This window comes from Myotis nattereri (assembly GCF_964212035.1).
Source record: "Myotis nattereri genome assembly, chromosome: 3".
Taxonomy (NCBI): domain Eukaryota; kingdom Metazoa; phylum Chordata; class Mammalia; order Chiroptera; family Vespertilionidae; genus Myotis; species Myotis nattereri.
In genome coordinates this window covers 196,855,141-196,882,907 of record NC_138077.1, presented here as the reverse complement: position 1 = coordinate 196,882,907, position 27,767 = coordinate 196,855,141, and the positions used below count along the sequence as shown (strand labels likewise).

The 27,767-nt window shown below is 46.5% G+C and overlaps 2 protein-coding genes across 5 annotated transcripts in view; one reads left to right on the top strand and one right to left on the bottom strand.

Annotated features, from left to right (window-relative positions):
• Positions 1–13,330, top strand: part of ZCCHC17 (zinc finger CCHC-type containing 17) — a 50,912-nt gene extending 37,582 nt beyond the window's left edge. For all 4 annotated transcript variants that reach the window (XM_081086348.1, XM_081086351.1, XM_081086350.1 and 1 more), the window contains one exon: positions 12,440–13,330. In XM_081086348.1, coding sequence (XP_080942474.1) covers positions 12,440–12,601 — 162 coding nt within the window. In that variant the 3' untranslated portion in view covers positions 12,602–13,330. The remainder of the gene's footprint in view (positions 1–12,439) is intronic.
• A 712-nt stretch (positions 13,331–14,042) lies between these two features.
• FABP3 (fatty acid binding protein 3) lies at positions 14,043–22,156 on the bottom strand. Its single transcript, XM_081086352.1, has 4 exons — positions 20,893–22,156; positions 17,780–17,952; positions 15,680–15,781; positions 14,043–14,321 (listed from the first exon to the last, which is right to left on the bottom strand). Exons 1-4 carry the CDS (start codon positions 20,963–20,965, stop codon positions 14,268–14,270), a joined length of 402 nt encoding a protein of 133 aa, XP_080942478.1. The 5' UTR covers positions 20,966–22,156; the 3' UTR covers positions 14,043–14,267.
• Between the last annotated feature and the right edge of the window lie 5,611 nt (positions 22,157–27,767).

Genomic DNA, 27,767 nt, shown 5'->3' with positions numbered 1-27,767 from the left:
ATGTTTTATCTAGGTGTAATAAAAATGTATGTACAGTTTTGTTTTCTGCTTTTTTACTTAGTCATAAGTATCTTTCCGTTTTTATCACATAGTCTCAATTCCACTTATTTGAAATGGCTGTACCATATTATATCAGGTAGGTGCTGGGGAATTGCATTTTTGGAGGCAGTTAAGGGTGGTACTTAAGAACCTGGGCAGAGGAAACAGACTGGCCATGTTTCATCACAGCTCTGTCCTCTCCTCGTTGTGGAAGTTAGGCTAATTACTGAATTTCTTTGTTTCCTTATTTGTGAAATAGGAATAATAAGCATCAACTTTATAAAGTTATTAGGATGCATGTAGAACTCTGAGTACAGTGCCAGGCATACAGCAAAACTCAATGTAAGTCAGCTACTAGTAGCTGTTGCTTAAAGACAGAGACTTTGTGGTCAGAGACTGGGTTTAAGTACAGACCTTGGGTTCAGGGTGCTCTTTATATATTCTAGATATCAATCCCTTATCGTTATATGACTTGCAAATATTTTCTCTCATTCTTGGATTGCCTTTTTACTCTGTTGCTAGAATGTTGTCTCCATACACCAAGGTTGGGGGTTCAATCTCTAGTCAAGGCACATCCAGGAAGCCACCAATGAATGCATAAATAAGTGAAACAACAACTCGATGGATGTTTCTCAAAAGAAAAAAAAAATTGCCAAATCATGTCATGAAGCTTAAGAGTTTTATAGTTTTAACTCTTTTTCATAATTTTCTTCCTTATTGATTGATTTGAGAGAAAGAAAGAGGGAGAGAGAAAGAAATAAAGAAACATTGATATTTGTTGCTCTACTTACTTATGCATTCATTGGTTGCTTCCTGTATGTGCCCTGACTGGAGATTAAACCTGCAACCTTTGCATATCAGGACAACACTCTAACCAGTTGAGCCTGGCTATGACTATAGTTTTAACTTTACATTTAGTTTTTTTATCCGTTTTGAGGTTTATTTATTTTTTTGGTTTTTTTGGGGGGGTTTTTTTTGTATATAGTGTAAAGTAAGGGTCCAACTTCATTATTTTTACATGAGGCTATCCAGTTTTCCTATCACCCTTTATTGAAAAGACTGTTCTTTCCCTATTGAATGGTCTTGGCATCCTTGTTGAAAAATCATTTAACTATATACCTGAGGGTTTATTTCTTACTCTCTGATCTATTCCATTGGTCTAGATGTCTGTCTTTATGCTAGTGCAACACTGTTTTGACTATTCTTTGTAGTAAGTTTTGAAATCAGGAAATATAAGTTTCCTAACTTTATTCTTCTTTTTCAAGATTATTTTGTGTATTTGGGGTTCCTTGAGATTCTGTATGAATTTTAATATGTATTTTCTATTTCTACAAAAATGTCATTGAGATTTTGATAGACATATCAAATGTATAGATTGCTTTGTGCATTATTGACATCTTAATCCATGAACACAGATGTATTTTTTTTTCATTTATTTGTATTGTCTTTTGATTTCTTTCAGCAGCGTTTTATAGTTTTCAGAGTACCAGTCTTTTTGCCTCCTTAGTTTATTCCTAAATATGTTATTCTTTTTTTTTTTTAATATAGTTTATTGATTTTTTACAGAGAGGAAGGGAGAGGGATAGAGAGTTAGAAACATCAATGAGAGAGAAACATCGATCAGCTGCCTCCTGCACACCTCCTACTGGGGATGTGCCCGCAACCAAGGTACATGACCTTGACCGGAATCGAACCTGGGACCTTTCAGTCCGCAGACCAACGCTCCATCCACTGAGCCAAACCGGTTAGGGCTATGTTATTCTTTTTGATGTTACTGTAAATGGAATTGTTTTCTTAATTTTGTTTTTGGATTGCTCATTGTTAATGTCTAGAAATGCAACTGATTTGGGAGTGTTGATTTTTGTATTCTGCAGCTTTGTTGAATTCACTTATTAGTTCTAACAGGGTTTTTTTTGGTGTGGGATCTTTAGAATTTTTTGCTTATGAGATGATGTCTACAAACAAGTAATTTTCTTTAGTAGAGCTAGATTTTTTAACTCTAATTTTATTTATATGTTCCAGGAATTTTTCTTTCTCTTTTAACCTTTCAGGATCTTAATGGTATTTGCCAGAATCCTAAAGTGGTTCTATGGATATCTCATTTCTGTGGACCTTTGGTTAGTTGTTTTTGCATTGCTTAATACACCTGGTGCAATTAGTTATTGCTTTGCTTCTAAGGCTTCTTTGAGATACATATTTCAGTTTTCTAAAACAATTACCTAACATCTGCTAGATATGAAGCTCTATATGACCTGCTTAGTGATTATCCTACCCTCCATCGCTCTTCACTTATTAGAGGAATGGTCTATGAACAATGGCAGTAATAATCATCATAACGAAAGTTAAAATACCTTTGTGTATATGAACTTCTAACTCATGAGTCCACTTTGTTTAAAAAGTGTTCTAGGGATTTGAAACCATTAAAACTTCCCCCTTGATGTCTACTGTTTTTCCCAAGATATCATCTAGTATCATCTTTTCATCTCATTGTTAATCCCTTCATTATCTTTTATGCCTTACATAAAATACTTGTTTATTTTTATTCTGTTATAGAACTCTATAATTCTATTATTATGCCACAGTTCTAGATTTTAGGAAAATGGAGATTAAGCAAAGTGTCTCTCTGACCTGAAGTCACACAACTATAAGAGACAGTGCTGAAATATGAACCCACGTCTTCAGATTACTAACCCAATATTCTTTTTTTGTATACCACACTTCAACCATTAATTCATTTAGCTCTTCAATTATTTATTTACTCAACAAATATGTATTGAGTGTCTCACATGGATCTGTTTTGTATTGTGTTAGGTGCTCGAGATATCGGGACTCAGTGGGCACTTCTTTGCTAGTTTTTGCCCTGTCACCAACTACTCTTAGCAACCATTTGATGTTATCTTTTGTTCACAACTGTAAATCAAGATTCTAGGCCTCCTGTTTGTTTTCTTTTACCCTCTAAATATTTGATTCCAATGGGAGGTTGGTTTCCGTATCAGTAAAATCTTCTAACTCAGCTGGATGTTTTGGAGTGTGTAAGAATGTTAGATTCGGATACCTGTTCTAACACGAGTTGACTGGGAGCCAAATGTGGAACTGAGTAGGTTCATCTGAAGAGGAATGCCTTCCACAGTCCATGTTGCCAAATAAGATTGTGGGTAGCAGGAATGCCTAGTGTGTGGAAGACATATATGGTGGACAACTCACAGTGAAATAAAGGTCATACATAGCACCTACACTCAAGCAGCTAATCACATAAGGAGAACGATAAGCAGCCAAAGTATATCTGGTGGCAAAGGACAGACACTCACTACAAGGGGATTATTGGATCTCCTAGAAATCCAACGATAGGCAGTGAAGTATACAGAACTGGAATCAGAAAGGAACAGGCCAGTGGGCTCTCATCTCTGCTTCTTCACGTGACTGCTTCATTGTCCCACTTTCTGCAGTCTGGTGGAAGGGAATGCTTAATGTAAAACCTCTAAGGCAGGAGAAGGTGCTAGGCATGTTCGGGAACCAGGAAATGGCCCAGGATAAAGAAAGGATGTCACCTGTTCCAAATAATGGCTGGCACATAATAGGCATGCACTAGCTACCTTTGAATAGTCTCCATGATCTCTGCTATCTGTATAGCTCCTCCGGTTCCATTGCTCAGTGAAACCTGCCCTCAGTTTGGAGAGTAATGGGGACTGACTCCTACTGCTGCTTGTAGGTAGTAATGAAGGGAGCGGGGGCAGGAGTAAGAATATCTTCTAGTCCTGAGCCCCCCAACTCTTTTTAAAAAGGTGAAAGATTTGTGGGATCTGAAGAGAAACCAGATTATCCCCCCCAAACTCTTTTTATCAAGTATGCATGTATTGAATGTATACCCTTGTCCAAAAATCTAGTATGCATCGGTTTAGTTCTACATACCAATTTGGTACCATGACAATTTTTGTTCCAGTGTCTGAAAACTGTAAGTGATTTTTGTTGGGCATAATTAGGACAAGAGGAAACTGTTTTTCAAATGGAAATGGGATATGAAGTGGTTGGCAAAATTTGAATAGAGGTTTTTGTAATGAAGCACTGAAAATTTTTCCATGAACCTGTGGTAAGCGCTTTGCTGGCCTCTTTTACTTGTCATATGCCATCATGAGTCTTTCTGAATCAGTGCTATATTTTGAGGAAGCATGTGCCTCGGGTATCAGGCTGTCCACTGATTATAGTGAATTTTAGCTATGTTTGATCCAGAATATAATTTTATTCTTTTGATGTGGCTACTATAATTACTTTCTGCTGAATTATATATGGAAGAACAGAAATAGGAATGTCATCCCTTGGTTGCAATGCTGGCTCTGTCCTGTTGTCCAGAGAACTTCTGGTGGCCATCTGAGAGAGAGATCGCCAGTCCTGGGTCCATTTTGCTTGAGCACCGAGTCATCCGGTACAGTCTGAATTCCTTTAAGACTTCACAATCTGTCCAGTTTTCCAGCATCATCTCTCACAGTCCCTTCCCATATACTGTATCCAACCTGATTCATTAAAAGAGCATCTGTTGCCCTGGCTGGTGTGGCTCGGTTGAGCATCGTCCCATGCACCAAGAAGGTCATTGGTTCGATGCCTGGTTGGGGTACATGCCTGGGTTGCGGACTTGATCCCCAATGATGTTTCTCTTTCACATCGATGTTTCTTTCTCTCTCCTTCTCCCTTCTTTCTCTAAAATCAATAAAGGGGGAAAAAAAGCATATTAAAAGAGCATCTACTATGTGCCTATCTCTGTTCTGGTTACTGCAAGTACAATAGTGAATGAAACAGGTAAAATCCCTGTTTTCATGTACCTACCTGCCTTCTGACAGGGTCACAGACAATAAATTGCTAAACCAAATACAAAATATTACTAATATGTCAAGTAGTAATATGTCAATTTCTCCATAGGTTTTATGGAGAAAAATTAATTTGGTTATGAGAGATAGGGAGTACTAGAATGGGGTCAGGTGGGATAGGTGACTTGACATTTAGATAGGGTGGTAAGGGCAGGCCTTTCTCATAAAGCATCATTTGAGTGGATATTTGAAGAAAGTGAGAAAGCAAGCTACTCATAAGTGGAGACAGAGCTTTTCAGTAAGGACAATAGCCAGCTGTTGGCATGTTTTGGGAATAGTAAAGAGGCCGGTGTAGCTGGAGTGAAGTGAATGAGAAGAGAGGAAGTTAGAGAAAGCCCAGGGCTGTCTAGAACAGTGATGGCGAACCTTTTGAGCTCGGCGTGTCAGCATTTTGAAAAACCCTAACTTAACTCTGGTGCCGTGTCACATATAGAAATTTTTTGATATTTGCAACCATAGTAAAACAAAGACTTATATTTTTGGTATTTATTTTATATATTCAAATGCCATTTAACAAAGAAAAATCAACCAAAAAAATGAGTTCGCGTGTCACCTCTGACACACATGTCATAGGTTCGCCATCACTGGTCTAGAAGAATATGAAGACTTCACCTTTCACTTGGAGTAAGATGAATGTCACTAGAGGTTTTGACTAGAAGGATGGATGACATGTTCTAACTTAGCTTTTAAGAGAATTATTTTGGCTGGTAGGCGTAAACTAAATGGTCAGAAAGCAAGAGTGGGAGCAATTAATGGCCATTGTTAATAACCCAGGTGAGATGATGGTGGCTTAGACTAGAATGAAGGTGGGGGTGGTGAGAAGGGAATTGAAGTGTGGCTCAATTTTGAAGGTAGAGCTGACAGAACTTGTTGAGTAATTGGTTATGAGTTAGGAAAGAGAACAGTTAAAGATGACTAACTGGAAGATTTGAGTTAAGAGAGGAAGGAATGCAGAAGTAAGAATGGGAGTGGGGTTTAGTTTGAGTTGCTATATATGAATATGGGAAAGAAAGCTGGGAGTAGGTTTGGGTGGAGGCAAGGCATGTGAGTTGGGATGCCTATCAGATATTCACATGGATGTGTAGAGTAGGCAGTTGGATGTATAGTTCAGAGTTAAAGGAGAGGCTCAGGTAAGAGATACACATTTAGAAAGAATATCGTCAATAGTGTAACAACTTTGTAGAATGACAGAAGGTAACTGGACTTATTGTGGGTTTCCCTTTGTAATGTGCATAAATATTGAATCACCACATTGTATATCTGAAACTAATATAAGTCAGTTATATTTCATTTTTAAAAAAGAGACATGAATTTGGGATACATACAGATGGTATATAAATTCATATATGAGATCACCTGGATAGTAAATATAGGGGAGAGAAGGGGTTTGAGGACTTGAGCCCCAGAATGCTCCAACTTTTATAGATATTATGGAGATGAGTATGTACCAGCAAAGAAGACTGAAAAGGAACAGCCAGGGAAGTTGGTGGAAAAATAAGAGAATGTGGTAGAAGTGAAATAAGGAATGTGTTGTAAGGAAATGTTCTGTGTTAAATGCAACTGATCAAGTAAATGAGGCCCAAGAATTGACCATGGATTTGGCTATGGGAAGGTCATGGGTAACTTTGACAAGAGCTGTTTCAGTAAAATGGCGGGGTAACAACCTGTTAAAATTGTTCAGAGGGTTTTTGTTTGTTTATTGTTGGAAATGAGCCAGTAAAGAGGAAAAATTGATGCAAAAGAGAGGAGACAATCCCTGGACCGATGTTGAGCAGGAGAGAAGATATGGGATCCAGTGCATAGTTAATAATCCACACAGAATACTTTGTTACTTTCGAAAGATCTTGCAAGCATTTGCCTCATTCTATCTTCCCTTTGGCTGGAAGGCCCTTGCTCCCCTTCCTCTGTCAACACTATCACCACCATGCCACCTGCCAAAACCAGTTCTTTAAGAGCACAATACATACATATCCTTCATGAAGCCATCCTCAAATTCGTCGGGCATGATTGATTTCTCTCCCTTGTGTGTCCATGGCATGTTTTTTGTACTTTTCTTGCATCACTTCTCTGGACTGCCTAGTATCTTAATTAGTCTTTCTCCTTAATTAGATAATTTGTTCCTTGAAGGCTTCTGTTTCCTAATTTCTGACCTCATTCAACTATTATAAAAGACTAATCAATAGATATTTCTGGCTCATAGAAGGTACTCAGTAAATATTTGATGAATAAATGTACTATATGATTATAAGGAGTTATTATTTCCCTTGTTTGATGAGGTTGGCTTAGGTTTGGAGGAATGGTGCCAGGCTCCACTCAATGAGTGTGTTTACTTTGCATCTACTATTAGTGCAAATAGTACTCTCTATTTGTCTGAATTATATTAAAAATTTTTGTGTTCTCATCGCCTAAGCAACACTGTATGTAACTATGGGTCTTTAAAGAACTTCATAGATAGTAAAATTCAGTAAATATTTGTGAGTTGATTAATAAAACTTCTTCTGGTCTTACCTTTTCCAAATATGATAAACTGGTGCCTTAGAGGCAACTTCTAGCCAGGAATCACAGTCTATCCCAGCGATTTTCAGCCTTTTTCATCTCATGGAACACATAAACAAATTACTAAAATTCTGCAGCACACCAGGAAATATAGTGGGTTTTTTTGTTTTGTTTCGCTTTTTGCCAGTCTGACAAAAAGTGTAGGTATAATTTTGATCATTCACACTGGACGGCTATTGTTGTGTTGGCTGTTGTCATTTTTTTATTTGAAAATCTAAGGGAAAAGAGGTCAGTGCCACTGGCTAAATAGTCAGGTATTGCATGTTTTAAAAATTCTTGCAGCACACCGGTTAGAAAAACACTATTCTTTTTTTTTTTTTAAATATGTTTTATTGATTTTTTACAGAGAAGAAGGGAGAGAGATAGAGAGTTAGAAACATCGATGAGAGAGAAACACTGATCAGCTGCCCTCTGCACACCTCCTACTGGGGATGTGCCCACAACCAGTGTACATGCCCCTGACCGGAATTGAACCCGGGACCCCTCAGTCCGCAGGCCGACGCTCTATCCACTGAGCCAAACCAGTTAGGGCAACACTATTCTTATTTCCCAAAAGTTTACCCAGAGAATCAATTTGAGAATCAAATTATCTCTTCAGAGTCAATCATTTCTCAAGAATAACTCTCGCCCTGACCGGTTTGGCTCAGCGGATAGAGCGTCGGCCTGCGGACTGAAGGGTCCCAGGTTCGATTCCGGTCAAGGGCATGTACCTTGGTTGCGGGCACATCCCCAGTGGGGAGTGTGCAGGGGGCAGCTGATCGATGTTTCTCTCTCATCGATGTTTCTAACTCTCTCTCTCCCTTCCTGTCTGTAAAAAATCAATAAAATACATTTTTTTTAAAAAAAAAAGAATAACTCTTAAGAATAAATAATAATAATAAAGTACTTGTTTGTTTGATTTCTGGCCAACTTGGTGCCTTTTAGTTGGGAAGTACTAAGTTAGCTATTGCCTATAATCTAGACAAGGCTCAAAAGAACATCCACATTGGGACCTCCAGCCTGAGTCGACAAATACAGGTTCTACCACTTGGGCAAGTCATTTTATCTCAGTCAATATCTCCGAGGTTAAAAGTCTTACCTAAAAATATAGGGGAAATTATGCCCACTTAATAGATTTGCTGTGAAGGTTAAAGAATGTGTGGAAAGTGCCTCGCTCAGCATCCAGAAAAGTAAGTGTTCAGTAGTTGTTAGCTGCTGTTCCTCCCCGCTCACAGCTATTCCCATCTCAGCTTTTGCTTTGCTTTTTCTCTCACACTGGGTTGCTGCTGTACTGTTTCAGAATGTAGAGAAAATGGGTGGGCTAGCTGATGTGGCATGGGATAAGTGATTTTCCTAGAGAGCAGTTTTGAGCAGTGGCTTCTTTCCCATGTCCCTCCTGGCCTGTTTGCCAAGGGCTTACACCCCTGGGTAATTTCTTTACCCTTTATCTTCTCCATTTTCCCCATGAATGCAGTTGAGGAACCAAAAGTTAGTTTCACTTTTGGTGGCTGTCCATCTTCTTCTGCCCTAATTCCCAACTTTCCTTTTGAACTACAACTTGTGAAGTGATAGTTCTTTTCTAGCTCAAGATAAGACACGCAATGAAAATGATGCCATCTGCTGGAGTACTAGATTTTCTTTGCTTGGGTTTCAAAAGACGGTTTGCATCAAGATTGAGGTCTGTTATTCCTCCTTGCTAAGTAGAGTACATGTCCTAGCATGCCAGGCTTCTCAAATGATTTGTTTTTCTCTTTGTTCCTTCTGAGCCTGCATCTTTGAAAGAGACCAAAGTGTAAATAAAAGAGACCAAACTTTAAAAGAGACCAAACTCTGAGTAAGAAAGTACCACATTCTCATCACTATAGTATGTGTGAACTCATTGTACATCTCTACTTTGCAATTTTTCATTTCTAAAATGGGACTGATAATTCCTGAACTTTGACCTTACCAGATTGTTATTGTAAGATAAGGGATGCAGCCCAACCTGTGTTGCTCAGTGGGTAGAGCATTGACCAATGCACCGAGAGGTCGCCAGTTCATTCCTAGTCAGGGCATATGCCCAGGTTGTGGGTTCAATCCCGCGTGAGCATGCAGGAAGCAGCCCATCTATGTTTCTCTTTCATTGATGCTTCTATCTCTCTACCTCTCCCTTCCTCTTTCTGAAATCAATAAAAATATATTTAAAAAAAAAAAAAAGTAAAGGATGTGGTTGGTTGGAGCATTGTCCTATACACCAGAAAGGTCGAGAGTTCTGTCCCCGGTCAGGCGCATCCGGTGGATGTATCTCTCATCTCTCTCTCTCTCTCTCTCTCTCTCTCTCTCTCTCTCTCTCTCCCCCACTCCCCCCCCTCCTTCCCTGCCTTCCTCTCTTCCTCTCTTTCTAGAATCAATGGAAACATATCATCAGGTGGTGATTTTTTTTTAAAAAAAAAGGCCTGGCTGGTGTGGCTCAGTGGTTGAGCGTTGACCTTTGAACCAGGAAGTCACAGTTCAATTCCTGGTCAGGGCACATGCCCAGGTTGTGGGCTCGATCCCCAGTGTGGGACATGCAGGAGGCAGCCGATCAATGATTCTCTCTCATCATTGATGTTTCTATCTCTCCCTCTCCCTTCTTCTCTGAAATCAATAAAAATATATTTTTTAAAAAAAGATAAGGGATGCAGAGAGCTTGATAAACTAGTGCTACTTGGATGTAAGGAAGTATTATTACTCTCCTTCCTCATTTATTTTTCCAGGTTGGGCCAGGCTTTGAGGGAATGGGCACCAGACTCTGCATTTGCTCATTTACTTCCCCAGGCCCCTGCCGTACCTAAGGGGCAGAGCCGGTGAGACTCCTAAGCCCATATAGTCTGTGATGGGCTTCCATGATCTTGGCACCCAGGAAGGTGCAGTACCATAAGCCAAACCTTTGATTTGCCAACTCTCAGCTCCTCCCAGTCATGGTTCCTATAGCTTGGTAATGTGGGCCTAGGAAGCTTCCCCTCTCTCTACTCTATTGGAGACTCCAAAATTTTTTTTTGTTTAATCTCTTCTCAAAACTTTGGCTTATCTGCCATAGATACATAGCCAAACTGTCAGAACATTCTGGGAGTTCTCTGAAATGAGAGGGTAATACAATACTTCTAGCTACCCCTGAGTGTCTACCATGTGTCAGGCACTATAGTTGGAATTTGTCTTGTGTAATACTCATAGCATCCTTTGAAGTAGATATTTATTACTTGCAATTTACTAGAAAGAAAACTAAGGTTCAGAAAAATCTCCTGTCTCAAGTCACATAGCTAGTAAGTGACCACCATGCCAGGAGGCCTCTAGCACCACACAGGAGGGACTGTACGCTACAGAGGAAAGTTCAGATTTCCAGTCCCGTGATCTCCATGCACATCCCAACCCTGCCTGTGGGATCTGGGGCAAGTGGCTTTCAGCTCTCCGGCCACAGATACTATCTCATTAAATCTTAACCACAGCCATGTGACCTTTCTCTTGCCCTTTTTTTTTTTTTTCTATTCTTATCTGTTTACATTTGAGGAAACTTGGTAAAGGTGAAATAATGTGCCCAAGGTTACAGAATAGTAAGTGGCAAAGCCAGAGCTCAAGTCTCTAACACCTGGTTTGGTGTCTTCCCCCCCCCCCCTCTCTCTCCCTCCCCCCCTCCCTCTCTCTCCCTCTCCCCCCTCCCTCCCCCCTCCCTCTTCCCCCCCTCTCCCTTCCCCTCCCCCTCCCTCTCCCCCCCTCTCCCTTCCCCTCCCCCTTCCCCTCCCCCTCCCCCTCCCCCTCCCTCTCCCTCTCCCTCTCCCTCTCTCCCTCCTCACTGCCAGCTCCTAAGACCTGGTGCATCACTCAGGCAAACTCACAGCGTTCAGGATGCTGGTTGAAAGCCCATAGGAGCAGGAGCTTCGTGTTCTTCTGCTCTGTTTCCTTCTCTTCCCATAGTCTCTCCTTAGAAACCTTACTAAGGCAATATAAACATTTACAATTCAAGAACGTTGATGCAAAGCTGAAAAACTGCCCAGCGCACCCCACAAAAGCCTAGGAACCTGCCTCCCATATTTTATGTGAGTTTGTGCTGTTACTCTGGCAGCAAGGTGTAGTGCAGGGGTCCTCAAACTACGGCCCGCGGGCCACATGCAAATACAATTATTGTATTTGTTCCTGTTTTGTTTTTTTACTTCAAAATAAGACATGTGCAGTGTGCATAGGCATTTGTTCATAGTTTTTTCTTAAACTATAGTCCGGCCCTCCAACGGTCTGAGGGACAGTGAACTGGCCCCCTGTTTAAAAAGTTTGAGGACCCCTGGTGTAGTGGGTAGTTTTGAGGAAGTTCTTCCTTAATTTTTTATCAATAAAATCATATAAGATTGTTATGAAGGTTAGAGATGATAAATATTCAAGGGCAATAAAATAATAAAATAAAATAAAATTCAAGGGCAGCAGGTAGAGCCTTACTAACTGATGGCAGTTCTTTACCCTGGCAGCAGGAGCTAATAGAAACCAGACTGCGAGTCAGGAGTCCTACCTCTGTTACTCTCTTAGCCTGTGACCTTGGGCATGTGAGGCACTCTAGGTGGACTAGGTGGTCTCTAAGGACTCCTTTCGGCTTCAATATCTGCTTTTACAAATGAAAGTAATAAATGCTTGTTTTAAAAAAATCAAATTGGGCAACTATCTGAAGTAAAAAGTGAAAGACCCCAATACATTCCCAAGGTAATACTTGTTACTACTTTATGTGCCTTCCACTGTTTTCTGTGTATTTTAAATATATACAGGCACATGTAAATATACATATGCACATTGTATGGTATGTATGTTAAACACACTGGAATCTAGAATACATACTGTAGCAGGACTTGATCCTTTTACTTGCTTTGGGCATTTTTTCTTGTTAATACTTGAAGATATAATTTATTTTTAATATTTTGTATATCAAGTGGTACTCTAGTGATCACATGTCATGATTTTTAAAGGCAAATATACATACACAATGTTGAATTTTTAAATTTTCTTTTTAGGAAAAGAAGAAAAAGAAACATAGAGACAGGAAGTCATCTGACTCTGACAGCTCAGACTCTGAGAGTGATACAGGCAAGAGGGCAAGGCACACATCGAAGGACAGCAAGGCGGCGAAGAAGAAGAAGAAGAAGAAGAAACACAAGAAGAAGCACAAGGAGTGAGAGCAGAGTAGAGGGGGCGGCTGAGACCAGGGGCCCGGGAGCTTGTGCCTTGCAGCCCTGGCCCCTAGAAAGACTCAGTAGTGAGAATATGGCCTCCCACCCCATGACTCTCCCACTGGGAGACGGCTTCCTCTCATGCTGCAGGGAGCCAGATGTCAAAAGCATCTGCCTGAATGAGTAGTTGTTTCCTTGTCACTCCTGGTCCATTTGCAAGTGACCCCTGCAGCTCACCCATCCATTCACCCAACTTCCTTCATTCAGCAGGAGGTCCTTTTACCCTCTCCAGCTGTCACTGCCAGAGCCTGATTCCTATAGGAGTCCAGGCTAGAGCCAGTTACTGCTGTGGAAGGGAGTCTGGCTGTAGTTCAAGTGTGACTGGCCCCTCCCTGTTGGTTCACCCTGGGCTGATTGGTGGGTGATTTCTGCTGTATCCAACACAGTGGCATGGAGGGAGCCTGGCAGTCTGAGGGAGAACATAAGAAGTGGTGCTCACTCTTTCCATTCCCCCCTAACATGATTCTGCTATGCTAGAAGTGACAGCCAGTGTTCCGCAGCCAGAAACCATTGTAGTGACTGAGCTTGTGTGTGACATTCTGCCAGACCACCAAACCAGACAGCCCGAGCTGAGATCATTGCTTTACTTTGTGTTTAATACTATGAGTCAATGGATTCCACTTCAGGTTCCTGCTTAAATGCCTGGCACTAAATGGAAGTGTGTTTGGTTTTAAACTTACTGAAAGTTCTTATTGCTATTATACCTCTTCCCAGGTAACTTACAGATGGAGAAGTCACTGAGTCTACAAGTTGACAGAAAAACATTTAATATGTAACTTTAGACTGTGGAGAAAGGTCTGCTGAGGTTCAGAGCCAGATGTACTAGCAGGTCACAGCCTTCTTATCACTAATAAGCCCTCCCTTTTGTAATCAGATGACCTCTTCCCTCTGAGCTGATTAGAGAACCAGTGAGAATTTACAACTGGGAGTAATGGTCTGGGCATTGGTGGGAGCTCAGCAGTCATCTTGGCCAGTGGGCATTTTTTCCCACCAAAATGGCACAAGCCTGGATCCATTGTCCTGAGCCTACATTCTGGAAAAAGAGACCACAGCATTGCAGAGAAGGGCAGCTGTCCAGACCCAAGGGCATTCAGTGCAAGTGGCCCAAGGTGATAGATAGTCCAGTAGCCAAGCTTGGGGAAGCCCTGCCACTGATGAGTCCGGGTTGGACTAGCTCATTTGGCCATGGGGAGGAAGTAAAGGCAAGGTGTAGGTACAGCTGTTCTATTATTGTATGTGTAAGGCGGTCAGCTACCACCGTCCCAGAGGCTGTCCATTTCAGTGTCATCCAGGGCTTCTTCCTGAGTGACCTTCAGGCAGGCGTTTCTGCCCTCTTTCAGACACAGGGGAACAGACGCATGGAGTCATGTCACCAAAGGCAAGAAGGCAACTGGGTGGCTCTGCTTTATTGACCTCAGAGCACTCTGGATGCAGTTAAGACACAAACACGATGGGAACTGGAACTGTATCCAGGATGGTGCACCTGACCCCAGAAGAACTTCCCCCCCAAGGTGGATTGATACAAAACGCCAGAGGAAAAGACGAGGCAATCTGGTGCTGAGTCCAGGGGTAGCCAGCTGGCAGCGGAACAGTCAGTGAAGCAGTGGGCTGGTCACGCCTCCTTCTCGTAAGTGCGCGTACACACTACATTGCCGTGGGTGAGCGTCTGGAAGGAAAGAGAGAGTCCGATTGGGGCAGGGGTGAGGGAACAAACCTTAGAAGCACTCCGTTTATTGGCTGCCTACTATATGCCCAGCACTTGACATACATATTTTTTCTAATACTTACACCAGGTCTCTAAGTTACACATATGATCTCTCTTTTAGAGATTTGGGAAAATGAGTTTTGAGAGGAAGTTGGTCAAGATCTAGACTGTTTCTCTTTCCCTTGCACCATTCTTCTCCCTTCATCCTTAATGCCTAAGATGGCGCCTAGCATGTTGTGTCTACACAATAGGTGAATGCAAATATTCAGAGACTCTTAGGGAAGGGCTGTGCTAGGCCACCAACCTCCTTTCCTTCTCTAACTTGGGTAATCCCAGGGCCAGAGTCCTAAGCCACCACCATCCAGCCTGGCATAAAGCCAAGCCCATGGTCTCACCATAGCTGATTGCCCAGGGAGTATTTGGTCCTGCATATTACATCTCTGCCAGAGGTAGGCACCTCATTCTTAACTCTGCAAGAGCCCTGCTCTGTGTGAGTGCAGGAATGCACTGACCCACGAAGATCTGCCATGAAGTGCAGAGTGAAATCTGAGGCCCCATGGAATTAGGACATAGAGACCAAGGCTGGCTGCTGTCTCTGTCCCCAGGTCTGAGGGTGTTCATTCAAGTCTACATTCTCCAAGTGAGACCCCCAGATTTGTTCCTGAACAGACAGATCTGCCAGCCTGACTGTCACTTCCTGCCCAGTTCGTATTCAGGTACTTGCAGTAGGCCAGGCATGAAAAGCACCGAGAGCTGGGGCTGGAATGAGGTGTGCCGTCAGTGCCCCACAGGTCACCAGCCTGTTACTGCCCAAAGGCTGTACATGTGGCGGCACAGTCCTAGGGAGGAGAGGGAACGCTGTGATGGAAGGTGGGAGCCTTTCCTAGGGACTTGGGGTCACATCTGGCCCTGCTTTCTATCTCTGGGGTGAGGCAAGGCAGCAACACAGGAAACTAAGGCTGTGGAGCATCTGCTTTCTCCCTCCCATGTCAGTGATGCTTTGTGCTCTGCGTCCACGGTCTTATTCAGACTTCCCAGCAGCCCTCCAGGGTTGGTGTTGCTATTGTTGCAGTTGGACTTGAAGATGACTTGTCCAAAGCCATAACAGCCTGTAAGTTGAGATTTGAACCTAGGCCTGAGATGTGAGTCCAAAGCACTACACAGAAAATTCCCACCCACTGTCACCCCAGCATGTTCTCCACCCTCCATCGTCCCAGCTTCCAGTGCTGCCAGGGGGAGACCTTGACTTTATGACATGCTTGGCTGAAGGGGCAGCAGTAGTAACCAACTGGGAAAGGCTCCAGAGTTGTCCATCTTACCAGGATGAGTTTGCCATCCACGAGCTCCCGCACAAGTTTTGTTTCTTGCCCATCCCATTTCTGCACGTGGACAAGTTTGCCTCCATCCAGCGTCACGGTGGACTGTGGAAACAGGGTAGAGGCCTGAGCTGTAATCTGAGTCAGGATTGAGGGACAGCATGGGGTCTGGTCCCTGGGCCACAGAGGACTTAACCTCTGGCACAACTAATGATGGTGCTACGCCCAGAGCTCAGGCAGCCCACCTCCAGTCAGCCCTGCAGGATATCCAGCTTGCCTCCAACCTCTGCTCCAGTACTGCCTGGCTGGACAAGTAGAGAGGCAGGCAGTGTGGCGGAGCCAGACAGCCTGGCTCTGAAAAGCGCCATCAGTGTTCTGATGGGCATTTATCCTGTATTCTAGGTGATGCCACAGCCCCAGTGTCCCTAAGACAGGGGCATGTGCCAACCCATATCCCTGGGAGAGACTGGCAAGGAGAGCCCTCAGACTCCAGCCTAGTGATCACATATAACGTCTAAAAGACCCTTGGGGTTGAGGGGTATTAGAAAATTAGGCCCCTGCTCTTTATTCCCACCCCTCTTCTTGGTCCACATCATGTGACCCTTTCAGCTGACAAGTGGGCAGCAACTGCCAGGGCCTGGGACTGGGTGCCCTTGTAGTGTCCCACAGCACTGGCCAAATGCCCACTTAGTCTTCCGGGTACTACCAGTCTGCATCAGCTGGTTCTCACTTGGCAGCTCTCCCATTCTCTCCTCTAGGAATTTGGGGAGGTCTCGGCCAGGCTAAGGGACCCTGACTGAGCAGAGTTCAGTAGAAGAATCTGAGAAGGTTGTGTACATATGTTGGGGGATGGGGGGGTACTGGTGATACATGCTCATTCCCAGTTCCCTTAGTGTTTGCCCACTCAGCAAATTATTTTTAGCCGGGCATCCCAGGGAACTACTGTTGTCTTTAGTTGGGGTTCTTGCCCCTCAAGGTGGGCTAGTTCAAGGAAGTACAGGCATGTGGTAGGGGCAGCCACTTCCCAGACAGGCTGCATCTTTGGGCACCCTCCCAATTCTGCTGTCAGCATCCCCTGCAATCTGGGCTGAGCTCCATCTTCCTTCCCGGGGCAGCGATGAGGAAGGGAAACGGCTGAGGGCTGAATGTGAGTCTGTGGAGGCCAAAGGCCCTTAGTCCACTCTCCCATGCCTAGCCCAGGGGAGGCCTGAGGCAAGCTGCCAAGAAAGAGCCACTGCAGCCCTAGCCGGTTTGGCTCAGTGGATAGAGCAGTCAGCCTGCAGACTGAAAGGTCCCGGGTTCGATTCCGGTCAAGGGCACATGCCTCAGTTGTGGGCTTGACCCCCAATAGGGGGCGTGCAGGAGGCAGCCAATCAATGATTCTCATTGATGTTTCTATCGCTCCCTCTCCCTTCCTCTCTGAAATCAATAAAAATATATAAAAAGAAAAGAAAGAGCCACTGTAGAGTGACAGCCCTGAGGATGTGGACTAAGGCTTGGTCAGAAGACACTACAAACACATCCAGGACAATGCCCTGTCCGGATCATAGCTTGTCCTGCCTGTGGACTGGCATGGCAGCATGGGAAATACTTTTTCAGGGTCACTGGCCAAGCCCTGGAGGTGGGAGTTGGGGAAGAGGAAGCATCTGAGTAGGTCTCTCTCCTTGTCCCCAGCTTCCTCCCTTGCTGCTGGAGGCCAGGATGACCTGTTAACTCAATGGAGGGCCCTGACTTCTGGGCATCATTCCTAAAGCACTTGAGGTAACAGCCATGGCCACACCACTCCCCCCCCATCTTGGAAGAGGAAAGGAACCCAGAGTGACTGCATGTCATTCACAAGGTCACCCAGCTGGAGCGGGAGTAGACACTGAGGTCAGAACTGGCTCTGCTGCCCACTCCGAGAGGCAGCTGGTGGATGCTTCCCAAAAATGGAGGAAAACGAGAACAGGACTAATGCACTTAGCACTGGAACATTCTGGCACTGTAGAGGCTTTAAGGCTGTTTATTTCAATCCCCCACTGCAATAATAGTCTCCAAGACTACCAGCTCATTCCCCTTCAGGTTCTCAGCGTTGTGCACTCCCCATGCCCCTCCTTGACTCACCTTGACCTTCCTGTCATCTGCCGTTGTCTCGTCAAACTCCACCCCCAGCTTGAAGCTGATCTCTGTGTTCTTGAAGGTGCTTTGTGTTTTTAGGGTGATCGTGTCCCCATTTATTTCGATGATTGTGGTAGGCTTGGTCATACTGGCCACCTGCCTGGTAGCAAAACCCACACCTGAGAGCAGAGGGAAGGTTATGAGTATAAGCCGGAGGGGAGAGGCGGGGTACAAGGAACTCAATGAACAACTCAGGCTGGACGTGGGAAAGAGGGAAGAAGAGGATGAGGACCTTCCAAGACTTTGTATGGTCTTTTAAAAAAATTATTCAGTCTTATGTGGTGAAGAGACACTGTTGATCTCATTAGACAGATCAGAACTTAAGGCATTATGCAGCAAGTTGGTGGCAGAGCTGAGATTAGAATAAGTTATTAAGTGCTTTCTGTGTGGTAAGAACTGCATATGTGTTCTCATTCAATCCTGCAGTCTTCCTGAAGGGTTGATTTATTATCTCCAATTCACAGATGCAAACACAGAGAAACCCAGAGTCACACATCTGAACTGTGACTGCAGAGCTCACGTACCTGCTCAGCTATAGTGCCTCTCGGGCTGGAGCACGGGGCTCCCTGCTGGGCACCTGAGCAGCTTGCAAGCCACAGGCTAGGGAAGAAATGTGGACTTTTCCTTCCAAGGCCTTGGGATAAGAGTGTTCCACCTTTGGGAGTTTCTACCTTGAGACGCACCGGTGCCTTTGTCCCCCGTATATGGCAACAAGACATTTTCAAAGTCTCTTATCCCAGATCGAGGAAGTAGGCGAAGGGTTTGTCTGTCTCGTACAGATTTAGGAGAGGCCTAAATGGTAGTGCAGTTAGGACTTGGATCCAGGTCTCCTGGCTCCTGGTCTAAGGCCCGATGGAGACCCCCTCCTGACCTAAGCGTAGCTTCCCTGGGTCTGGGCAAAGCCCAAAGTGTCCTGCAAGAGAGTGCGGAACAAAGAGCCCATAGGCAAAGTCTAAGGTGTGATCCTGTGATCTGTCCTTTAGAGTCCCCAAACGTGCCTGGCTACATAGAGCTTGTTGGCAGCTAGGAACTTATCCCATGCCCTCCCTGGGTTATTGTACTATAAATGCTCATAACAGCCCTGAACGGTGGGTTTTATTATTTATTTGACTTGACCCAGATTTGATCTAGGCTACAAAACTGTTTGCTATTCCTGGGCCATTCTGCCTCCTGCGATGTGTGTCTGTGATCACTGGTACTACCTTTGCCCCCTGAGAACCCTTGGTCTAAAACAATGGGCACAGGCTACCTCTGTAGCTACCTGCAGCTGGCCCACCCAGTCTGATCGGTGAGGGACTTTGGCCTCACCCCCTGCTGTCAGAGTCAGGGGAGCTGGGCCTTATCACTGCACAGGAAGGGAGTTCTGTTTGCCTAAGACCTACCGAGAGGAGCGGAGTGTTTGAGGAAGGAATCCTCTGGAGAGGGAAGGAAGAACTAAACCAGGAGGAACTGAGAATGAAACTGGGCTGACAATTCAGGGGACTTGGGAAGAGGTGGGCTCTACTTATAAATGAAGCTGAAGCTATTTACTGAGAGCTGAGGAGGGGCTTTTCTCCCCCCTGGGTCTCAGCCTTTCTACCAGTGTAACAACAAAAGCCGACGGGGAGGGCTCTCAGTCCCCGAGCCCAAGCTGGGGCAAAATTAGGGAGCAATGGTGGGAAGGATGTTGCCACCTTTCAGGGACCAGGTCTTCAGTTGGAATCTGCTGTGGGAGGCTTGGGAGGAGGAACAAACCCTGGGCATTCCAACTTCCCCAACAGCTCAGGAGTCAGTGGGCATAGTGCCCGACATAGGTAGGCCTCAAGAGCCAATTGTGGTCCCTATTTCAGAAAAAGGTTAGGAACAGAGGTGAGAGGTGCCTGGAGTGGATCTTTTCCCCTTTGGGTATCTGCTGAAATCCAGCCCGCCTTCCCTGGGAGGAAGGCATGGAACGTAGCTTGACCATGATCAACTTTCCTGTTTTCCCTGTCCCAGCCTGGAGATAGATCTAGGATAACCTCATAGCTGGGGATTTCAGGAAGGGCTGAGGTCAATCATTAGATAAGCATTTCCAGCCACTCCCGCGCCCACAGGGCCCGTATGGGAACTGATCGGGGTTGCAGATCTATAAATCTAGGTTTTCTGTTCTGCTGTGGAATTTTTATGACAAGTTTCTACTTTCTCTGGATCTCAGTTTCCCTGTCTGTTGAACTAAGCAAGGTATGAGAATCTCCAAGGACCTCACCTATAAGATTCTTTGAATTTTTACCCTTCTGCACCCCAGCACCACACCTGCCTAGAGCAAAGACCACTCCCCTCATCACCCCTCCGCCCCCATGGTTAGCAGGTCTTGGCCTTGCTGCACCCTGGAAGTCCAATGGCTTTCTCCCCTGGACCCCTCCCCACTGAGTGGCTAGGCCGTGGGTTGTCACTGATGCAGGGGCCTCTTGCCCCATCTCAGTACTAGGCTCAGACCCCGGATTAAATTAGCCTGGTTACACACCCCTGCAGGCAAGGTCAGAGCCTGGCTGGTGAGAAAGGGCTTCCTCCTAGCCCAACATGGAGAAGCAGGGGTTGTTGCTAACTGGGTTCCTAGCTCGCCTCCCATATCCCATTGCTGGGGTTACCCACTCTTCCATCTCCCTCCTCCCGGGAATCCCCTGCTTCTGTAGGCCATAGTACACTCCCTGCCGGCACCATTCCCTTCCTGTGTTCACCGTTTCCAGTTCCTAAACCGCCCGTGCTCCTGTTCTTTTCCTCCCCTAGCTAGCCTCCCACCTTTTTCCTCAAACCCTCCAGAACATATACCCCTCTTCCGAAAAGCACCCCTCAACCCCCACATCACCGGCATATCTGCTTCCTTGAGCCTCCCCACGTGGGACTCCGCCAGGTTCAGACCACGAGAGCCCCCTCCACACAGGCCCTAGCCCAGGTTGCCACCTTTTCCGGGCCCCCTTACCCCCCAACCCTGACCAGGAGGGATGCAGCAGGCTTGCAGGGTACCAGCGAGGGCGGGAGCGCTGCGCCAGCTGGGCACGCGGCCAGACCCTCCCCAGCCCAGCACCCCGAGCCCGGCTCACCGATGGACTTCATGTAGTCATCGAAATTCTTGCTGTCCACCAGCTTCCAGGTGCCTGCGAAGGCGTCCGCCATGGTGAGGCTGGGCTAGGCTGTTAGCGAAGGAACGACAAAGCAGGCGTGGAAGGACTCGGGGACCCCGGCTCGCAGCCCGCGCCGCCGCTTTAAATAACCCCCGTGTCACGTGATGAGGCGTGGCCCGCCCCCACCCCCATCCAGCTCCCGAAATAGGAAGCCCGGGCTGGCGCTCCCCTCCAGGGGCTGGCCGCCCATCCCCCAGCGCGCCGGGGCGAAGTGGGCAGCCGGCGGTGCCAGGCCAGCCTGCGTCAACCGGGCGCCTGGCCGCCGAGTCCCGCCGGGGCTGCGCGCTGACAGCACCGGCTTTCTTCCTTCCCCCGCCGCTACCTCTTCTCTGGAATCTGAGAAGGAAGCAGTGGGGGGCGCGGTGCCCGCGAGCTGGGGCGCACGCCCAGACGTCATCCATCCCCATCCCTCCCTAGCGCGGAGTCCGGGCGGAGATGAGAGATTAGAGGAGAAAGGACAGGCGCCCTTGGGCTGATGCCCACGTCGGGGAAGCTCTGGCTGACTCTTCTCGGCGAGGGCATCTTGGTCCGCGCTTTCTACAGGTGAGGAGACTGCGGGGACCTGACAAGGTCGCAGGAAAGGAAGGGTGGATCAGGGCCCTAGTGCCAGCCGGCTCTCCGCCCCTCCGACCCCCCACTGCCTGGTGGCGGGAGAGGAACCTGGGCACCGTCACGGCTAAGCAGGCCCTGTGCCCTCCGACTGCTCCGGGACAGCGTGCCCCTACCGCCATGCCCGCCCCGCACGTGCTCGCCCCTCCCTGCGGAATGTCTGCTGTGCGCGCGCCTTTCCGCCCAGCACTCCAGCTCCCCATCCACCCGCCAGAGCCCCAGGTCTCTCTGACCTCTGCGCACAGCTCTGGGCATTTGCTGCTGTGCTTCCCCCTCGTCGTCCTCCAGGAATTCTGCCCCTCACCTGCTGCCCTTTCTCTAATCTTTCCCCACCTCCTTTAAGGAGGCTGCTGCGTGGTTGACCGTTTACAGTTCATAAAGCACCGTTCATAAAAATAAGAACCTGCCCGGCTGGCGTAGCTCAATGGTTGAGCATCGACCTATGAACCAGGAGGTCACGGTTTGTTCCCGGTCAGGGCACATGCCTGGATTGTGGCTCAATCCCCAGTAGGGGGCGTGCAGGAGGCAGCCCATCAATGATTCATCATTGATGTTTCTATTTCCCTTTCTCTCTGAAATCAATAAAAATATACTTTAAAAAATAATAAGATCCGCGTTGTATTGATGTTTGCTGCATGCTGAGGGCATTTAAGTACATTGTCTCATTGGCCTTTTAAAGCAGACCATGATGTAGGTGTTATTATCTCTGTTTTACAGGTGACCAAACCAAAGCTTAGAGGAGCCATTCATTTCAGTTATTAAAGCACCTACCATGTGCCAGGCCCTGGGCTAGGCTCTGAAAAGACAACCATGAATAAGACACACATAACTCACCTTTGGGTGGGCAGATGCAAAACTACCGTGGTGGCTTTCAGGGGAGGCCTGGCCTGATCTAGTGGCTCAGGGGAGACTTCCCAGAGGAAGTGAGGTATAAGCACATTCCTGATAGGAGGCCCTGCATTTGTTAGGGGCAGAAATAGAAAACGGGACCAGCTACAATGATAAGAAATAGTAATCACGCTCTGTAACTGTGATTGTTCTTTCCTGCTTAGAGAAAGCATATTCTCACCCTGCTGAGAGCTATACACCCTGGGACATGGGAGCTAACATCGGAATGCAGTCCATCCTCCTGTCCCGAGAACTGCCTATCATTATGGAAAGATTTACAGCCTCCTGGCTGCGACAATCTAGTCCAGAGGCACCCACTCTTTTTTTTTTTTTTAAATATATTTTATTGATTTTTCACAGAGAGGAAGGGAGAGAGATAGAGAGTTAGAAACATTGATGAGAGAGGAACATCGATCAGCTGCCTCCTGCACATCTCCCACTGGGGGATGTGCCCGCAACCCAGGTACATGCCCTTGACCGGAATCGAACCTGGGACCTTTCAGTCTGCAAGCCGACGCTCTATCCACTGAGCCAAACCGGTTCTGGCAAGGCACCCACTCTTTACAACCCCAGCCCCTATTGCCTTTAATCTGGTCCCTAGCACCCTCCCTCTGCACCCCCGCCCCGCCCCGCCCCACCCGCCTCCAGCCCACATGACTTGTAACCTGTAATGATTATCCCGTACCTACGTTTGTTCCCATACCTGTGATTCCTACTTTCCCACGTAATCTTTGTCCTTTTACCCAATATAAGCAGCTGGCTTATGAGGAGAGGCAGAGCGGATGTTTGTGGCTGGCCTGCTGCTCTCCCATAGAGCCAGCAGTATTGGAATAAACGCTCATATATGATTCAACCCTGCCTCTGCTTCATTGGCTCAAGCAGTGACAGCCCAGACTCCTTGGTTGTCCGGTTACACATTGGTGCCCAACTGAACAGCCAGCAGAGGCCCCCCCAGGGGGACATGCAGGACTGTAGGCCCAGTAGCCCTGGGCTCCTGGCAGCTCTGCCACACATTTACAGTGTGGCCGATGCCCCTTGCTGGGCCTCTGTTTCTCCATGTGGCAGTGGAGAACATCTGCCCCTACCTCTGTTTCCCTGGCTGTCTGGGAAGGAGGCCAGGGAGGAAGAGCCCTCTCTCCCCCAAGGTCTCGGTTCTTTTGGATAGATCCACTTGCCAGAAGGCTGAGGGGCCTATTTCTGCCAAAGCTGCAGGGACAGGCCTCAGGGCTGGGCATGGAGCCCTGGTGACCTCACTGCTGGAGCAGGTGCCTGGGGAGGAGGGGAGTGGGAGGATTTCTAAGTCAAGGTCACAGCCTTTAGACACAGGGCTTCCTCTCTCAAGGACTGAGTGGCTGGAGACTCAGGGACCAGAGCTGTCTCCCTACAAGGCCTTTTTAATGCAGTGCTGGAGATCTGGGGCAGCAGATAGATATGAGTTCCAATTCTGATTGCACTGGGTTCCAGCTATGTGGCTGTTCACTTAAGCCACTCTGAGTCTCCATTGGATCTTGAAAATGGAGGTAATGACAGTATTTACCCCATAGAGGTGTTTGGGGATCAAATGAGAGAATGCATTTCAAATACTGAGCCTGGTAGACTTAATAAATTATGTTCACTCCTGCTGCTGCTGCTGCTGCTGCTGCTGCTGCTGCTGTTGTTGTTGTTGTTATTATTATTATTATTATATCCATGGATAGTACAGGAGTCCTAAGACCTGATCACAGCACTGCCCCTCACCTGCTGGGCCATCCAAGGCAGATAGCTTTGCTTCTCTAATCAGTTTTCTTTCTTCTGAGACAGGACTAGAAACTGCTGCAGTTGCGAGGAAGGAGTGATAGAGATATTTAGGACGGGTTGAGGGCGATACTGCCAGAAAGTCCTTTTGGACCCTGCCTGTGTTGAATAGCATGGTGCTCTGAGACACACCTGAGACCCACTAGTCTTGCTGCCCTGCCCCCAACTCCCATCAGGCTCAGACCTGAGTCACCAAAGTTGACTCCTAGTCCGCACCCTGTCTCCTGTCTGCCTGGTTCTCATATTTCTTTCTAAGTATGTACAGTTTCCCCCTCATCCCTCCGATTACCTGCATCCCCCTTGCCCTGCTAAGCTCACTACAATTTTGGAGAGAGGGGCAAGGGGAGGAAATAGGAGCCCTGTCCCTTTCCTGCCCCTCTTTCTTGCCTCGGGAGGTCCAGTGTGGATATAACATCTGGCAAGCGGCAGGACCAATCCCTGCCAAGCACATCATCTCCCCAGCCCTTGCCCTATAGTGATATCACTGTTCTCTGTTTCCATGGCAACCACAGGCTGGGAGGATAGAGAAGGAGATGAGTAACCAGGAGAGAGCCAATGAGATGGGCCGGCCGCACCGGGTGATCCATGGGGCCACAGGGAGGAGGGAGAGGGAGGCCTACTCAGCATCTTCAGCTGTTCCCTCCACGGGGGGATTTACTGTTGGCACAGGGAGAGATGCCAGAGGTAGATGCCAAAGACGCTGAGCTGGAGGCTCCACTGACCCAGGGACATGGAGACTCCCTTTGCCCCTTTAGGGCCTGAGTCTGTGAATGCTGACCGCCCCCACCTCACCCACCCCACGTCCCTAAAACTGGGAATTTTTCTTTTTTGGCTTCTAAGGGTGGTGGGGCTCTCTGTGTTTCTGCCTGCCACGGAGTCTCAGGTTTCTCCGCACCCTCCAAACCCTCCCTTGGTGCGTGGTGTCGTCAGAAGCACTATAGCTGGAGACCCAAGCAAGTTCCCCCTTCTTTTTCTAAACATCCAAACCTGTAGAGAATTTGTCTAAAATTTATTTGAGCTAAATAGAAGATGTGCCTGGAAGCAAGATTTCAACAGACTGGGATAAGTGCTTCCAAGACCAAGTTTGCAGTTTCTTTTGTGCCTTTGAAATTAAGGAGGGGGCATAAGGAAAGATTACATGAAGGTAGGAGAAAGCCAGGTGGGGCTGGGATTACAAAATGGTTAAGATTATGTGCTTTCTTGAGTGTTGTGATGCTCTAGATTCTAGAAGTAGGGGCCTGAGAGCGTGGTCATGCGTTAGAACAGCAGTCCCCAACCTTTCGGACCTCACGGACCACCAGTGGTCCACGGACCACTGGTTGGCGACCGCTACATTAGGATCAGGGCCCAAAAGGGGGCATTTCAAAGAGGCATTAGATGCATTGCAGCAATGTGCAGGGCCCGCTTAAGGTAAAGATAAGCCTTTTACTAAAGATATAGGCTTGGGACGTGATTACCCACATGACCTGCCCAGCTTGGAATTTATGATCAGACCGCCTGTGAGGTTCCTTTTCAGAGAACTGCTTTTCTGTCCACTCCTCCCTGAGCTCACAATGCAAAGGGACTGCAGTCACCGTGGGTGGAATGGAGTGTTCCTTCTGCCACTAGGAATCCACTTCCTTGTTCCTCAGGAGTTCTGGACACTGTGGGTCTGAGAGAACAAAAGATGGCAAAGGTAGAGGTGTACTCAACACCAGTTTGCTTCCCAGAAGCTGTTGCCTGAGGCAGAACGCTCCCTGAAAGAAAAACAATGGCTCTCCCTCTCCCCCACCCCCCAAGGAGGGGCTGTCACCTCTGCCTTTGGAAACCAGCTGTCCTACCTGCTGCTTACAGAATAAAGCCCATATTCTTTGTCCTTGCCTTGAAGTGTGGTAGCAACCATCTCAGGTAGAAACTGTAGTTTAACTCTAATCCTGTTGTTTGGCTTAACAATAGAAAAGTTATTTTGATTTTCTGAATTGTATAAATCATCCCATTTGATTGAATGACTAGCCCATTGATATCTTACTGGTTTTAGAAAGCGCATTCTTCTGTACCTGGGAAACAGGACAGCACAATTACCCTAAATGGTCTTAGTGGCCACAGATAATGCGTTCCGGTTGACTCAGTGGTCCCAAGACCAGGACAGCACAATTACTCTAAATTGCCTCGATGAATTCCTGGCAACTCAGTGGTCTTAAGATCTGAGGGCTCTAGATAATGTGTTCTTGTCAACCCAGCGGTCCCAGATAATGTGTTTCTATCAACTCAGTGACCCAAAACTGTAATTAATGTGCTTAATTCTGCTTCTGTAAACTGCTTTTTGCAAACCAGGTTCCTCATTCCAAACCCTGGGATGTAATCAATACCTTTGTGATTTTTGCCTCTATAAACCTGGTTTTTCGACCATCTTATTACTATTGTTGTACTGTACCCCTCGAATCACAGAAGGATGCCTCAAGAAGTCGAATTAAAGAGTCACATTTATTGCAATCCGGGACTATGAGGGGCCATTCCCCAAATCTCATAGTAACAAGATGGTCGCAGCTCCAGGGTTATATAGGCAAAAAATCACAAAGGTATTGATTACATCTCAAGGTTTGGAATGAGGAACCTGGTTTGCAAAAAAAGCAGTTTACAGAAGCAGAAGCAGCATGTTAATTATAGTTTTGGGTCTGGGGGTCATTGAATTGACAGAAACACATTATCTAGAGCCCTCCGGTCTGGAATGAGGAACCTGGGTTAAACTTAGGCATGTTATCTAAATTAAGTTTGGGGTCTCTAGATCACTGAGTCAACAAGGACACGTTAACTGGAGCCCTCTGACCTTGGGGTAACTGTGCCGTCCTTCCCAGGTAAAGGAAAATGTGCTTTCTAAGACCAGTATGACCACAACCCATGGGATATTCACATTACAATCAATATGGCATTTAATCGAATGGGATGATTTATACAATTCAGAAAATCAAAATAACTTTTCTATTGTTAAACAATAGAAAATAGGTACAGAAGCCAAGCAGCAGGGTTAGAGTTAAACTACAGTTTCTACCTGAGATGGTTGCTACCATACTTCACTATGAGATTTGGGGAATGGCCCCTCATAGACCTGGATTGCAATAAATGTGACTCTTTAATTCGACTTCTTGAGGCGTCCTTCTGTGATTCGTGGGGTACATTACAACAGCCTGATCTGTTTCATTGATCTAGTTCAGTGGTCGGCAAACCGTGGCTCCCAAGCCACATGCGGCTCTTTGGCCCCTTGCCTGTGGGTCTTCCACAAAATACCACGTGCGGGCGTGCACGTACAGTGCGATTGAAACTTCGTGGCCCATGCGCAGAAGTCGGTTTTCAGAAAAGAGATAGACGAAACAAGTATACAAGACGAGTGTGGACGGGAGAGTTGGAAGGGGTCGACCTCAGCGAATGTACCTCAATCAGATTGAGGACATTTTTAGCAAAGGCCAGCTTAGGAGTACCCTAATTAAGTTAATAACAATGTACCTACCTATATAGTTTAAGTTTAA

What these genes read in the sequence shown, in the direction of transcription:
- FABP3 (XM_081086352.1), bottom strand. Translation starts at nt 20,965, where the DNA reads ATGGCGGACGCCTTCGCAGGCACCTGGAAGCTGGTGGACAGCAAGAAT. An exon ending in CAGATGACAGGAAGGTCAAG is followed by an intron (nt 15,782 to 17,779) that starts GTGAGTCAAGGA and finishes CTGTTTCCACAG; the next exon opens with TCCACCGTGACGCTGGATGG. An exon ending in TGGATGGCAAACTCATCCTG is followed by an intron (nt 14,322 to 15,679) that starts GTAAGATGGACA and finishes CTTTCCTTCCAG; the next exon opens with ACGCTCACCCACGGCAATGT.